Source organism: Mastigoproctus giganteus, chromosome 7 (genome assembly GCF_048544385.1).
Source record: "Mastigoproctus giganteus isolate SK-2022 chromosome 7, ASM4854438v1, whole genome shotgun sequence".
NCBI classification, from domain to species: Eukaryota; Metazoa; Arthropoda; class Arachnida; order Uropygi; family Thelyphonidae; genus Mastigoproctus; species Mastigoproctus giganteus.
Window position 1 is genome coordinate 21,729,097 of NC_143581.1, and position 16,521 is coordinate 21,745,617.

The 16,521-nt window shown below is 39.1% G+C and overlaps 2 protein-coding genes across 2 annotated transcripts in view; one reads left to right on the plus strand and one right to left on the minus strand.

Moving 5' to 3' along the window:
- The window catches only part of LOC150082632 (NACHT domain- and WD repeat-containing protein 1-like), a 229,864-nt gene that overhangs the window by 58,765 nt on the left and 154,578 nt on the right, over positions 1 to 16,521 (minus strand).
- On the plus strand, positions 2,811 to 3,565 carry LOC150082633 (high mobility group protein DSP1-like). Its single transcript, XM_090377557.1, has one exon. It carries the CDS (start codon positions 2,870 to 2,872, stop codon positions 3,521 to 3,523), a length of 654 nt encoding a protein of 217 aa, XP_090233683.1. The 5' UTR covers positions 2,811 to 2,869; the 3' UTR covers positions 3,524 to 3,565.

The window sequence follows — 16,521 nt, forward strand, 5'->3', positions numbered from 1 at the left end:
GGGTTTGTTAAGGGAAAGTCTTGTCTGACAAATTTGATAGGATATTATGATGTGGTTACAAAGAAACTGGATGCAAAAAATAATTTTGATATCATATATTTGGATTTCAGGAAAGCTTTTGACACTGTTGCGCATGAAAGACTATTGTACAAATTGGAGCAGAATGGTATTAAGCGTAAGTTGCTACAATGGATAAAAGGATGGCTAAGTGGGAGAAGACAGAGGGTGGTAATCAATGGGTGCTGCTCTTCGTGGATATTTATCAATGATATTGATGAAGGTATATCAGGCTTAATGTCGAAGTTTGCAGATGATACAAAGGTTGGCAGGATTGTTAATGACAGTAATGGCAGTGTGCTACTGCAACAGGATCTAGATAATTTGGGCAGATGGGCTAAGAAGTGGCAACTGAAATTTAATCTTGACAAATGCAAAGTACTGCATATGGGTAGTAGTAACCCCAGAGAAACGTACCAACTGTGTGGTACTACACTTAATGTGGTAGAAAATGAAAAAGACCTGGGAGTAATTGTGCAGTCAGATATGAAGTTTTCTGACCAATGCAAACAGGCTGCCAGGGCAGGTCATGGGGTTTTGTCAATGATATATAGGAATTTTGCTAGCAGGGAGAAGGAGGTGATTGTCCCTCTGTATAAGGCAACGGTCAGGCCACGCCTTGAGTACTGCGTACAGGTCTGGAGGCCTCATTTTAAGAAGGATGTAGATTTACTTGAGCGTGTACACAGAAGAGCAACAAGATTGGTGAGGGGAATGAAGGGATCCTCTTACCAAGAGAGGCTTAAGTTCTGCAAATTGCAGTGGCTGGAGACTAGGCACCTGCGCGGTGATCTGATTGAGGTGTATAAGGCCTTGAATGGGTTGAGCACGCTAAATTCTGATGGGATCCTTCCACTTGTTCAGATTACGAACCTAAGGGGGCATAAATTCAAATTAAGAAAAGACAGATGTAGAACAGATGTGCGGAAATTTGCCTTTGGCCAGCGGGTGGTTAATTGCTGGAACAAACTTCCATCTGTCGTTGTGGAAGTTGATAGGTTAAATAAATTTAAGGAGGAACTGGACAGGCATTTGGAGGGAATGGTGTGATTTTTTTTTTTTTTTTTTTTTGGCTGATGCTGCATAAGTTCATACACTTGCTTTCTTGCATCACATGCCACTACTACTACTACTATCTCATCAGCACAATAAGTTCAAACTGCGGTGTATTTTCATGTCCAGTGGTTTTACTAGTTATAGATTTTTTTTCCCTCCCAAATATACGGTTTTATTGAATGGCACATCAAAAGTCAGCGGAATTTCATCTTTATTCCCTATTTGGCTAAGTTCGTACACTGGTGTGCAAAATTTAAGGACCAGTCAGGTTTTCACCTGTAGCTTCTCACAGGAGTGGCCTGGATATGGGAAAATCATACCAAAGGAACCTCGTGAGGTACAGAAATGAAGGAAACAACACCGACACAACAACGGAAACAAACGGTACAGAGGGACTTTATTCAAAAATGGCAACATAGCACTGGCTGCCATGATACAGATGCATCACTGCCAAAGATGGAACAAAGGGAAGAGGTGGTCCTCAGTAGGAGATATGGCCACCCCTAATGTCGATGCAGGCTTTGCACCGCCTGTCCATACTTAGAACAATGTTGTTGATAAGTTCTTGCGGTAACATCATCCATTCCTCTGTCAGCGCCATCTCTTCATCTGGTGAAAATTTTCTGGTAGGTGTGGACGTGCCGCTAGGCGTCTCCTCAGAGCGTCCCATATGTGTTCGATGGGATTTAGATCGATGGAACAGGCAGGCCAATCCATACGAACAATGTCCTCACTTTCTAAAAGCATATCAGCAGCTGTAGTGCGATGGGGTGTGGCGTTATCATTCATGAACACGAACTCGGAGCCAATGGCACCTCGGAACAGACGCACATGGGGAAGAATTACCTCAGTACACTAGCGTGCACCGGTTATAGTACCGCCTTCCAGTATCTGGAGTTTTGTACGTCCATCCAAGATAACGCCTACCCAGACAAGAACACCTCGACCGCCATATCGATCCCTTTCAGTGATGTTTGCGGGGTGATACCGTGTGCCAACCTCTCGCCAGATTAGCTGACATCTAGAATTGCTGCTGAGACTGAATCTACTCTCATCAGTAAAGATTTTGTGGTTGTAACCTTTAGAAATAGTGTTGGTCCTTAGGTTTTGCACACCAGTGTAGTTGCTTCTCTTTCTAGCATTAAGGACAAATTTATGGAAATCTAATATTTTCTGCTCGTACTCAGCAGGCATTCTCTGGGCCATTCTAATTCTTGTGCGTAAACTTGACCCGTTTCTTTTCATGAAGCGATAACACCAAGATTCAGTTCCTTTAAAGTCGCGTATCCCGATATCAGCTGCTCGTTTCCGTGCTTCTACAATTATCATTTTAGCACTCACTGCAAACCCACGTCTCCAAGTTCCATTATCTAACTACACAAGTTTTCTTCCAAATTTGGCTATATAGGTGGAATTTTACGAATGTTGTGTTTTGTTTTATCAGCTTCTTGTAATAAAACTTCCTGCTTTCTCCACTGACGAATCATCTTCTCAGTAGGCAGTAGTCCGAAATTTCGTTCTACTGCTCCGTTTCCATGTTCTTTGGCATATTATACTACTTTTAGCTTAAATCCGCTAGTATAATTTTGCCTTCTTGATGCGCCTGGCATTGATTAGGGCTTAAATATATAACTGGAATTCACTTGTTACTCCAACAATAGTCTGGTAATTACTGAAAAGTGAACTAATACAGACTGTGGTATCTGTATTGCTGTGAGGAAATATTCAATATAAAGAATTAAAGGAGTACAGAATTATGGGTAAAGGAGATAATAAACCTCGTGGACGGATGTCTGCTTACGCATTTTTTGTTCAGACGTGTCGTGAAGAACACAAGAACAAGCATCCTAATCAAAATGTGGTATTTGCTGAATTTTCAAAGAAGTGTGCAGAAAGGTGGAAGACAATGTCTGATAAGGAAAAACAACGCTTTCATCAAATGGCAGAAAAGGACAAAAAGAGGTATGAATCTGAAATGGCAAACTACAAACCTCCCAAGGGTGAAAAGGGGAAGAAGCGAAAGCGCAGCAAGGATCCCAATGCACCAAAGAGAGCATTATCTGCTTTCTTTTGGTTTTGCAATGATGAGAGACCGAAGGTGAAAGAAACAATGCAAGATGCTACTGTTGGAGATGTTGCAAAAGAATTAGGTAGAAGATGGAATGAAGTGTCTGATGATGTAAAGCAAAAGTATGAGGCATTGGCTGCTAAAGATAAGGCTCGATATGAAAAGGAAGTAAAAGCATATAAAGGCAAAAAAGCTAAAGGACCATCACCCTCTAAAGCTGGAGGAGCTAAGAAAAAGGACGAATCAGAGGATGAGGAATCTGGGGAGGAGGAGGAGGAAGAAGAGGTTGAAGAAAATGAAGATAATGAGGAGGAAGAGGAGGAGGAAGATGACGATGAGTAATGTTATCAGCTCACCTGTTTGTAAACACAGGGAATCGATCTAAATTACCTGCTGTCTTAGAACCCTGTTTATAGTTCTTCATGTAGGGGTTATTGGAGTAGGTGTGTTATCTGTGCATCATGTCATTGTTCATTCATTCATCCACTCATTCATACATTGGTTTCATCACATACTGTTTATTTGTACTTAGACATGTGCATTGTAGCAATACACGTGTTAGTCACACGTGCGATATTTGACAGTCTCAACTTTTCTGCAACATGCAGTGGTGTCAGTGTTGTTGCCTCTTTGTGTTTTAGGTCTTTAAAGACTTAGACATGTCACTTTTTAAATCATCACCTCCTTGCTAGTGGCACTTGAAGTTGTTCCAGGGGGTTTAATGACCTTGATTTAGTTAATTTGGTTACACTTTATCTATTTAATCAGACATGGGCTAATGGTATTTCAGTGATGTTGATATTATGCTTAGTTCATTGTAGATTATTCTAAAAAAAATTGGGGTTGTGCCATTAGAGAAGGTGATGTATGTTATTCAGGGAAGATGTACAGTCTGTTGAATATTGTGTAATGTAATACATAACAAGGTGTACAGCCTTTTATGGACGTAGATCACTGTATGTTTCAGAGAAGAGAACTTTATAAAGCTTGCATAAAATCATCTTGCTCATTTTGTTCATTGCCTTTGTAGTTGGAGCTGTAATTCATGTCTTCATCCTGGTGTCTGCACTTGTAAAGCTTCTATGCTATTAAGGGGGGTGGGGGGATGGAAAGTTAAATACCTTGTTTGATACTGCTGTGCAACCATCAAATGGTATTTAGTAGTATTATTGCATGTTAACAGGTTTTCTGCCTGTGATCATGTAATTGATAAGAGACTGTATACTTGCTGCACTTATGCATTGTTTCCTGATACTGTGATTTGTCTGTCCACTCCAGGTAAAATTGTCTGCCAAAACTTTTGCATTATAGAACTGGGTATAAGAATACTATTGTACTCATTTTCTTCATTGAGATTTCAGACAGTAGGTCCTGTGTTAATTTTTATTTCCATTACAACCCCTGGCATGGTGCCGTGAAGGGTATTGTATGGTCGTGGTACCTGCGTGTACCGATGTACTGTACAATAAAGATCTTATTTATAATGTATAGATAGAAATTAACTATCCGTGAACTACTATACATTAAGTCTCGGTTTTGCGCATGTGCTGTGATGCCACATTCGGCTTCTAAGACGCAAGGCGATTTTTTAAGATATTTATAAAGAAAAAAGTACGTCTTATAAGCCAACAAATGTGGTATATTAAGGGAGGCAGCAAACTTTTAGCCATAATTAAGAGAGCATCTTTGGATTTAGGGAGGTCCCTATGGACTGGAGACGTGTGAATATATCTCCGAGTCACAAAGGAGAATTCAAAAGGTGACATCAGTAACTACAGACCTGCCATCTTAACTTCTGTCCCAGGAAAACAATCCAGTTACTGGTTAAAGACCAATCTGATTGTATATTACGATGCACTAACAGAGGAGATCTGTTACTATATCTGGAGTCTCCCGGGGTTCAGTGCTGTGTCCATTGTTGTTTTCTATACATATTAATGATATTGATGAAGTTTAATGTCTGTCTTCAGATGATACAAACATGAGGCTTAATGTCTGCCTTCAGATGATACAAAGGTTGGCAGGCTGGTTAATAACGGAAAGCTGCTGTAACAAGGTCTAGAAATATTAGGCACATGGGTTGACAAATGGCAGTTGATGTTTAAAATTGGCAAATGCGAGGTACTGCATACGGGTAGCAATAATCCCATATTAATGAACCAACTGTGTGGTGCTACACTCAGGGTAGTAGAAAATGAAAAGGACCTTGGGGGGTAAGTGCGCAGTCAAATATAAGGTTCTCTGAGCAGTGCAGACAAGCTGCCACTACATCTTATTGGGTTTTGTCAATGATAAACAAGAATTTTGCTAGTAGGAATATGGAGGTGATTATCCCATCGTATAAAGCAATGGTAAAGTCGCATCTTAAGTACTGCATACATGTCTGGAGGCCTCATTTTAGAAAGGATGTAAATCTGCTCTAACGAGTGCAGAGAAGGACAATGAGATTGATGACGGGAACAAAAAGAGCGACCTTTTTAAGAAAGGTTTCAGTTACGCAAATTGTAGACTCTGGAGACTAAGAACCCTGTGAGGTGATCCAATTGAGGTGTTTGTGGCATTTAATGGATTGAGCAAGCTTAATGATAATGGCATTCTTCCTCTTGCTCAGACCATTCACATAAGGGGGCATAAATTCAAATTGAGGTAGGTTGGTTGTAGAATATATATGTGGAAGTTTGCCTTCAGTCAGCTGGTAGTTGATTATTGGAAGAAACTTCCATATGTTGTTATGGAAATGGGTAATTTGAATAAATTCAAGGAACAACTAGACAAACTATTGGAGAGGAGAGGTTAGGAGCGGATTTTTTTTTGGCTGATGCCATAATCTTGATTTCTTGCATCCTTTGCCAATACTAATCCTTCTGTTATACCAATGAGAATTAGACTTGAAAGATAAAATTTTAACGTGTCAAGTTAATTACATAATTGTTTCGAAGAAAAGTTGGCTGAGACCATCACAGCCCTTTCAGCTGTCTGTACAGTTCTTTAAATTGAGAAATGTAACACAAAACCCAACATAAAAACTCATATATATATATGAAATTTTAAGTAAATCGCATAACTGTAAAGTATTATTGTAGCAATTTCAATTAATCATAATATTAACTTTAAAAGTTAATAAAAATAAAGAAATAGCGAGATGCTTAATTAGATTAAGGACGTTTAGCCTTATTTAATTATGTACGTCTTTTGCTAATCAATACCAGGTCTAGCTGAAGCACAATGAAAGAAGTAGGGCATGGTACATGCGAAGTCTTGGTAAGTTTACTGTGATCACTGTAGAGATAATTAATGAAAAGCAAGAAAATTTGTATGCAATGGATGTACAATTTTTTTATTATTATTATTTTATATATATATATATATATATATATATATATTTTTTTTTTTTTTTTTTTTTTTCCCTAAATTCCAGGAGTCTCCTCACCTGGGAGACAGCAGAAATGAATTCCACGTGCGGTAGCCGTTTTTCTCAAAATGGAAAACATGATTCCTGTAGTCTGCTGAAGTGAGAGCACGTAAGAGAAACTTTTATTGGCTTTTTCCAAATCTTCGAATTATTCAGTTTTAAGCCTACCAGGGTTACTCAATTCTATAGCTAATCCACAAGGCTTTCGTGAATATATTCCCTCCTATCAGGTGTGGACAGAATTGTAGACCATTTTGGAGCATTTTGTCCCTTCTCACGACATTTTTCTAGCATAACCTTATATTTCTTAACCAAGTCATCAGTTTATGTTTTAAGTTATTAATACCCTCTTACCCCCTTAATCACCGCACAACCTTTACTACTCTTAAAAACTAATGGCTGGTTAGTCACATCATCAATTGGAACCAGAGAATTCTGCACTGAAAAATACAGTCCTAGGCCGAATTCGGGAGACTGTCGTCAGGCACAGAATTATAAACTTAAGTCTCTGTCCAGCCTCCTGTTCGATTTTTCTGTAGGGCATTAGAGATTCAACTCTCAGAGATTCAATTTCGTCTAACTACATTGAGTTAGGGGCGATTCACTTGATGTCGCCATCCCTACACCTAGTATACATAAAGAAATCACTATCAGACCGTTTCTTTAAAAGGTCTGCAAAATGTAATTTTGCACAAATTTTAACTCCTTGATAATTTAATTCCTCGGTCGTGACACCCTCGTCTCGGCTGTCTGTGGTCCCTTCATAGTTCACTTCCCCACACACACACACCAAATTATCACTGACACAGAACTGTGTCATTTTCTTGTCTGTCGGATCATTCTGAGTATTACATAGCACTGCTGCTTTGATGACAACTTTCCGATTTCCTTTAGAGCGTTAGAACAAATGTTAACTCCAGTTCTAAAGAGAGAGTATTTTTCTTGACCTCACGGAAAACACGCATCCCTATATCTGATTTAATTAACCTTCACATCGTTCTGGGTGACATTCTCATTTTCTTGGTGATTACTTTTTGTTTGCGGAAAGGATTTCCGCGAATTCGGTTGTATCCTCAGGAGAATCTAAGATTAAACTGAGAGAGGAATGCGACAAATAGGCCACTAACAGCCTTCATCACCCCAGGAGTTCTGGCTGTGCATGGACGATCAGATATAGAGTATCAACTACTCGCTTAGTGTGATCGCATCTTTTAGTGGCAGGTTAGACAAATTGTCTGCTAATTTCAACTGGAACAATTTGCAAATGTTAGCTGGAGACTGATGTTTTGTACAGCGCTTAGGCCTAATAGCTAATAGATTTTAATATGGTTAGGAAAGGACGTTACGTGGTTTCTAAATTATAATATATGTAAATTAACACTCTTATACAACGTGGAATTTTAATATATTTTATTTAGGTTTTACCTAAATATACATTGAGTAACGTTTCAGGTATCTTGCCGATACCCATCTTGTTAGGTCTGAGCGTCCGGCAGGAGGATTCGGGCAGCAGCAAGGTCTGATTTTGGGTATCGGCAAGATGCCTGAAACTTTATTCAATGTATTATTATTTTGTTATTTGGTTTTTTTTTTTTTTTTTTGTTTTTTTAGGAGCATTAGCAACTAAGGCCATATTGCTCCGTGAATATACGGTGGTCATTCCCTGACCTTTTCACATCCTCCGTATTTGGTGGTCACGGGCTCGAACCCCGGTCTAATCAAGAAGCGTGTGCTACGCACTGCTGCTCCTTCCCACCTGGCTACGGAGGCGCCTCTCAATGTATATTAGTTTAGGTAACATCTACATAAAATACAGTAGAACCCGGATCAGCCTTCTGCACTAAGTGGGGCTCTGCTGTAGTCACCCCTCCTCTCCAAGAGGATCTCGTGGATGCATGATGACTCTTCCTATAATTAAAGTCGGCCCCTTTTAAAATAGGCCATGTGGTAGGCAATGGCATACCACCATATTATCTGATGCCATAGAGACCATAACAAAACCAACTCCAAAAACTGCTGTTAAAGGAAGATCTGCAACTAGGTGGAAGGAGGGGATCAGTGAACCTTTGGGCGTAACATTTGGCGATGCCGCTCGTATAGCACATAATCGATGCAGTTGGAGGAATTTGTTTTGGTTTTTTTTTTTTTTTAGGAGCATTAGCAACTAAGGCCATATTGCTCTGGGATATGCGGTGGTCATTCCCTGACTTTTCCGCATCCTCCGTATTTGGTGGTGACGGGCTCGAACCCCGGTCTAATCAAGAAGCGTGTGCTAGGCACTGCTGCTCCTTCCCACCTGGCTACGGAGGCGCCAGGAGGAATTTGTTAGTGGCCACAAGAGCTCCTCAGGGAACTATGTGACTTGAAGAAGAAGAACCCGTATAAAAAGTTTTCCAAGGTACTGGAGGTTTAGAACTTCTTACAGGATTTTCTTCTTAGAAGGGAAAATTACCTAAGGGTATGAAATGTTAACTATACCAATAAAAATGAAAAGATACACATGCATAAGTTAAAGATGATTTCTACGTACTATTTCAGAATTTATAAATATTTTACTCTGCCTGAGGGAAACATTTTTAAACTGAGGATTTCTAATTGCTTAACATTCTGTTCATTAAACACTTAGAGGAATTTGTTAGTGGCTTATACTAAAAAGGTGTTAGTGCTGAAAGCCTCAGACAACGGAAAATTCACTAATCGAACAAGTTAGTGCCAAGCATCATTTTAGTTCGTAGTAAACCACCGAAGTAGGTGAAATGCAGTGGCGGCACGTGATTGATGTATGGGGGTGCTGCTTCTTAAACTTCAGAAGTTATAAGACACTAGACATAGATGGTAATAATAATAAGCAAATTAAAAATACTACAAAACATTAACTGGACACTTACCATTAACAGACTTGGGTAATCTCGAAATTTTATTTAAAAATAAAATCCATTCTTCGGTTATTTGTTGAAAATAGATTAAGAACTTTTTCATTCAAGTTTGGTGCACTGTTCAAATCGACACTGCTCGCTTCGCAGTTTCTTTGACTCGTTTTTATCACCTCTAAAAAATGCGTATTGACAACCTGCCAACTAGGCATTGACTCAACACTGGAGCTAAAATATGGAACTGTGTAGGGCACAGTTCCACCTACGGTTAAACTTCAAAGTTGAAATCGATTCGTGTTTCTATTCGTTTATTATTGAAATTATTATTGGAAATAGAGGATGAGTATACTATATGCGGGACCTGTTAATAAAAATATTCATTGCGTTGCATTGTTCTTCACAAAATTTCATATAACTGCGTTGATTGTATATTTAGATTTAAAAAGCTGGGGATGCTGCAGTTCCACAGTGCCTACCAAAGAGGCACCCCTGGTGAAATGGCATCGTTTCTGTTATATCTCATATTGATACTACCGTAAGTAAGAGAGGATCCCACCACCTCTCACCACCCAAAGGTGGTGGTATCCGCCCTACTCTTCTCCATTGCGAAGGAGGCAGTACAATGTCTTACTGGAGGTGGTGCAATGTCAAAGCAACTCGTTGTTAAGGCATTATCAACCGGTGAAATACCACCACTTTGCTTATTGGAGGCTTGAAGTGGTGAAACCCATGTTTAGTCTCTAGAGCAAAGTTTCCGGCATCCCCCTCCCCCCATACTTCTTCAACCCATGCACGGTACTAAGTACTATAGGTTTTGATACCTTTCGTGTTTGGGGTTTTCATAAAAAAAAAAAAAAAAAAAAATTCTCATTACGAGATACATATATGCAGTGCTTTTTTGGGACAGTACGCAACGGTGAGGCGTACCGGCACCTTTATTAACAGTGACATTTGGATGCAGTGCACTTCGACATTTGTAATATTCCGTAAATTTTTTTCACATGTTTGCCTACTATTCAAATAAGTTTAAAATTATTTAACTAAATTTGCATTTTTCACTGCCTATTGTTAAAATATTTTCTATATAAAACTGTATAACCATTTTTATAATTCTAAATTACTCAGTCGGACCTCTGTTTAACAAACTCCTTTTATAGCGAATTATTTTGAATTCCCCTTGGATGTTACATTTAAAATTCTCCGTTGAGCGTAGAAAATTTTCATATAGCGAACGGATTAGGAGAGAGTTAACTCGGTACGCACTTTTTGCATTTCTGGCCTTCAGGCAATTAGGGCTGCTACGCGAATTAAGAGAGCTAAAGGGATTACCATTCTACAACTTAGTGGTACCTGGTAAAATCTATTTGACCACCTGTCCCACATACGGAGAAGTCGCGCTAGTCAACAGTGAGCAGATCAAGGGATATTCCCAATGGGCTCTGGTCCACCTTCTACTGCGGTGGTGTCCAAACTGGTATTATGCAAAAATTCTTTAGTGTGTTCTTTTTTCAATATCTTGTTGCATGTAAAAGTAAAATTGAAAATATTCGAAAATTTTTATTAAGTACAATACACAATTACATTTACTGAACAAAACATTTAATGAGAATTTTTTTTTGATAATTAACAAAATTTAAAATGCTGTTTTAGTTCACTTTCCGCATGGGCCGTAGGTTGGACACTACTGTGAATCAACTGTAAGCGCCCCGTTCGAGAATTAGAAAAGTGATTTTCTTTTACCCCGACAAATAATCATCTGTTGTTTCGCGGAAGTGCTTTATCCACATTTTTCCGTAAATTTGCCCTATCTCTGTTTACATGGTCACAGTCCTGAATATCCGAATGACACTGAAATTTTGGACAGTTTCAAAAAAAAAGAGAAAAATATCAAATTTAAGAACTAGTGATAATACCGATGATGAGAGAAGGAAAACGAGGACAACGAAGGTATTAAACCTTCTAAACATGAATTGTTGGCATTTGGTGAAAATCAAGTTAGAAAATTAGAGTTAAATGAAAGAGATACAATTCGTGGATTTCGGGAATACCTAATTGAAAAGATGGTTTCGGAAGAACTGAAACATTTGATGGACGCTCTGAGTACAATACCAATTTCATCGAGTGATTGTGAACGAGGTTCTTCACAAATGAATCTGATCGTCAGCCCAACCAGAGCTTCGTTGATGACAAAAAGTTTCTTCACTACTGTTTCTTAAAATTGTATGCCCACCGCTGACCCGCTTCGATCCAGCAAAATATGTCGATTCGTGGCTGCTTTGGAAACGTCATTCAGCAACAGACACACAAAGAAGAAGAAAAGAAGTCGGCACAGGGATGAGAACTTAATAAAAAATTTGGAATATTCTACAGAAACTTTATTATGAAATTATTTTTACTTATTATTTTTTGCGTCTGTAGTCTAACGAAGAACCCTTATGTCACTCGGTTGTCTGTCCGTCCGCCTGCCACAGCATTGTATCTCTGGAACCTCAACCTATTGATTTGAAATTTTGCATGGGTTTGTACATCATATGGGCCAACATAACGCCATATTGATCATTGTTGACAAAAATTTGTCTGAGAAATGGGGATAAAAAGTGTGGGGAGCATAAAATGTCGACAACCTATAGCTTATTATACACAGTTGGAAAGAGCTCAACTAGTAGGTTTAAAATATAATTTTAAAATATTTTTAAAATAAAAAATGGCAGGAAAATTTGAGTGATTTTCGTGTCCCCCCCCCCTCTATTTCCATCGCTAATGGAGCTAAAAATTTAAAAATCACATTAGCTATGCGTTATTCAATGCTTATCAAGGGTAAACTATTCCGATTGAAATCTGTCATTTACTTTTTGTGTTAAAATTAAAAAAACAATTTTTATTGCGCTTCGATAGTGCGCTTCTTTTTACTAAGTAACTCTCTTGTTGGTGACAAAAAGGTTGTTAAATAGTTAGTTAATAATTCTATAAAGGTCATTTATAAATTTTGCGACGAGAAGTATTTTTTAACAATTTTCAAAACTGGATTTGTCCTGGCAAGGAGATACTCAGAGAGCCAGTGTTGAGGGAGCGGTGGTAGGGAGGTGCCTGCACGGAGTCTTGCACAGTCCTCACTTGCCAGTCGATTCTCCTCAAGACTTTAATCGCTTCTCCAGGAAGAAGTCGGAGTCGCTTCTCCCAAGGCGGGGTACTAGAAACTTTTTTCAGTTATCAAAAAACTCTCTATTTGAGATACTACACTAACGACCATTCGTGACTACGGACCCTTCATCCTGAGTGCCCGCCACTTAGTAGTTGACCGATTTATTTACTTATTATTTTATATACTTGAACTGTGTTAATATACTAAAATTGTTGTTCTTATTCCAAAAACATTACTACTAAAGTAACAATATCAGGAAAAAAAATTTTAGAGTACTTTTCATATCCTTTTATTTTCAATTTTTCCTGATAGCAAAGAATGAGTACCGGCACCTATTTTTTTACAAAAAAAAGCACTGCATTTATGTATATCAAAAACGATGCCATTTCACCTACTTCAGTGGTTTACTAATAACTAAAATGATGCTTGGCACTAACTTATTCGACTACCAAATGTTTATATTATTTAATATATTTTAATATTAAAAATAAATAATTTCTATATTAAAAAAAAGTGGGAAAACATTATTACAATAACACACTGTGTATTCTTTATCACGAACTTTTTATGCGGGAAAACTTTTTACCCGGGAAAATACATTACAATATACAAAGGGTACTAGGAAAGTTTTGCAATACAGCTTTGTTTATTTAATTTTTTCAAAGTAATTTCCTCTACATTCAATACACCTCTCCATCCTCCGAAACCAATCTTTAAACCAGTTCTGCCAAGTTTCAGTAGGGAGTAAAGCACACTCGTTGTCCCAAGCCCGTAGAAGGTCCTCATCACTGGAAAACCGCCTCCCTTTTAGCTTCATTTTCACATGCGGGAACAGTGCAAAGTCGCAGGGAGCAAGGTCTGAACTGTAGGGAGGGTGCTCGAGAAGTTTCAGTCCTGTCGTGGTCAAATATTCGGTGCAGGCTTTGGCGCGGTGAGCTGCAGCATTATCGTGATGGAGGTACCAGGTGTCCATGCTTGACTTTGGCCGCAGGTTCTTCATAGCTCCAATGACTTTAGGCAGGCATTGTTCAGTATACCACTTAGCTGTGACTGTCTTCTGCGTGTCCAAAACGACACGTTCCACAATTCCACTCGATTTGAAAAATACAGCTATCATTTTCTTCTTTACAGATCGGGATTTTCTGACAATTACGGGTGTGTCGTCATCATCAAAGACCCAAACTTTGTTTTGAGCCTTGGTCGGCAGATCGTAATAGTACAGCCAAGTCTCTTCACCTGTCACGATGTTGTTCACATACCGAGATTGTCCCTTATCAAACTTTTTTAACATCTCCCGGCACCAAGTCACACGTCATGTCATCTGCTCTTCAGTCAGTTTATGCGGCACCCAGAGAGAACAGAGTTTCTTCACGTGCAAATGATCTTGCAGAATCGAACGAATTGCTGGTGCATTTAGGCCCAAAGTATCCTCTATCTGTTGGTAGGTCACTCGCCTGTTTTCGTCAAGCATTTTCCTCACAGCAGTAACGTTTTCCTCCATAACTGACGTTCGTGGCCTTCCCGGCCTCTCAGAATCCTCCAGAGTGAAATTTCTCCTTTGGAATTCTCTATACCACTTGAATATCGTTGTACGATGTGGACAATCATCATCTAGTGCAAGAGTCATTTCTTCTAAGCACTGGTCTATGGTTAAACCACGCACGAAATTATACCGCAAAACTTCCTTATCTCATTTCGTGACCACGATGCCATCGCAAGCACTTTACACTCTCACTACTAATGAATAACTGAGCCCATCGACTTGGCGCGGCGGCTACTATGCACGTATGAACATGTCTCAACATGCAGCAACAAGCAGCTTCCTGTGATTCATTGTTGCGTCATATTGCAAAACTTTCCTAGTACCCTTTGCATAGAGATGAAATTGAGACTTAAGAAACCAAACCTAGAATAGAGGAAACCTTCTTATGCAGTAATTTAGATATATTATAATTTAAACGAATAGATTTTCTTTGTTATCTTGTTCCATGTTAACCTGTACAGAGAGAGAGACTTTAGGATAATAATATAGGACCTGGCACATTTTGGCCTTAGCTGTCCTTGTGCCCTTAAATACCAATACCAATACAGAGAGAGAGAAAAGTAAGTTCCACTAATTATTTTGCAAAATTATTGTACTAAATAATGCATTAAGTATTTCGTTGAAAAAATGTAGTACACCGCTTGTTATTGAAATTGCCGAACTTAGAAAAAAAATGGGTGGATTTATATGAAAATATTCATGTATAACTGACTTATATGGTCGTAAACGATTACCACGTCAAAGCTGATAGGCGCAGTAGAACGTCCAATAACATGTCTGTTACCACTATGACGTAGGAATCAGAAGTTTCTATAAAAAGGTGCGTAAATGTTAGCAGGTAAACAAAACAGTAAGCGAATGATAATTAATCCTCGTCGCCTAGAGTAAAGGGTGCGAAAGCTTTCCGGTTTAGAGACTGCGGATTTCGATTCTCACCTGTACTAAATACAGTCTTTGTTTCTAATTTTAACAATAGCGGTAGCATCAGTGCAATCAAACGCGTATACTGGTACACGCGTTTCAGTGGTTATAGCCAACGTGACTGCTAAATATACTGTATATAGTAATGTTCTAATTCTCCTATCTTGCCCTCGCGAGTAGAATAGTGGATATAATCACCCTCCTTACCCCACACTGGATGGAAAATTCTCCGTTTCGAGTCCCCTCAATGATGCGAGGAATTTTTATGGTCTTTTTTTTCACAGTGTGGCTGAGCTAGTCTGACTCAGGCGAAGGTTGCATGGTTTTTCCTTCCCAGAAACTCGAGTCCAGCAAACAGGCAATCGACCATAGAATACACGCAATTTACAGACATAAAATATTTCGCCTCATAACCTTAGTCACTGTGGAGCTTAATACTCTCTCTCTTCCCCCCTCCCCCCACCTAAAATCCTCTAACTATACGTGGCCATTCTGGAGTATAAACAGAAAATTTATTTTCTCTAAAAATGCATCATCATTCTAAACAAATTTAGATGTGGTTATCATGCAGGGTCTCTGCAACGAACTGGCAACTTGTGTGCAAATCACCTTCTCATCTCTCTCTCCTTTTATCTTCTGTCAATCTCTTGCCCCCCCTTCTGCAGACTTCAATGACTCGCTAAACTTCTTGAAGTTCGCGCTCAACTTCCTCGGATGACAATGCAAAGTCCTATTTCTGGTTCAGTGCTGTTTCTGACGCCCGAGGCCTTCTTCTAAAATCATATTCTTGCAGTCTATAATCGACCAGGCCAACTCTCCATTAATTGCAGCTCAACTGGCGAGTCAAACATTAACGTTACACTCGCCACCAATGACTTAATTGTTTGTTTGAGGTTTTTCACGAATCCTCAGAAAGTAAAATCTAAAGGAGTCGGATCAGGGAGACAGTTGGGGCCATAATGCGCCACCAGTGACTTAACTTAAATTCATGTATCAGCGATTGGGTTACAATCCCAGATTGGACATCAGCGACCATAGAGCCATCGTGTTCCATGTCTCTGTCGATGCACTTACCAACTGCAACTCGCCTAGACCACCAGACTTTGTTCGGTTCTGCACAAAAAAACTGTTGACTGGGACTCATTTGATGCCTCCATTACTAGACTGTCCACTAAACCCTCCAGACAGTTCAGCTTAACTTCTTCAGAAAATCTAGCTGAGCTTATTCAACAGTCTCTTATAAAAGCCTCTTATAAATCAGCAAAGAAGAAGACCATCCACCCTAAAGTCTGCTCCTAGGGGTCCCAGGAGCTTACTACCCTTCGCAAATCAGTCCATCGCGCTCGACATTTATACCAGCGACACCGCAAAAAAGAACACATTTATAAAGCAATTGCAACGAGAAAAAAAAGAAATCTGGACAGTCTTTGTAAAAGAATTCAATAGGAA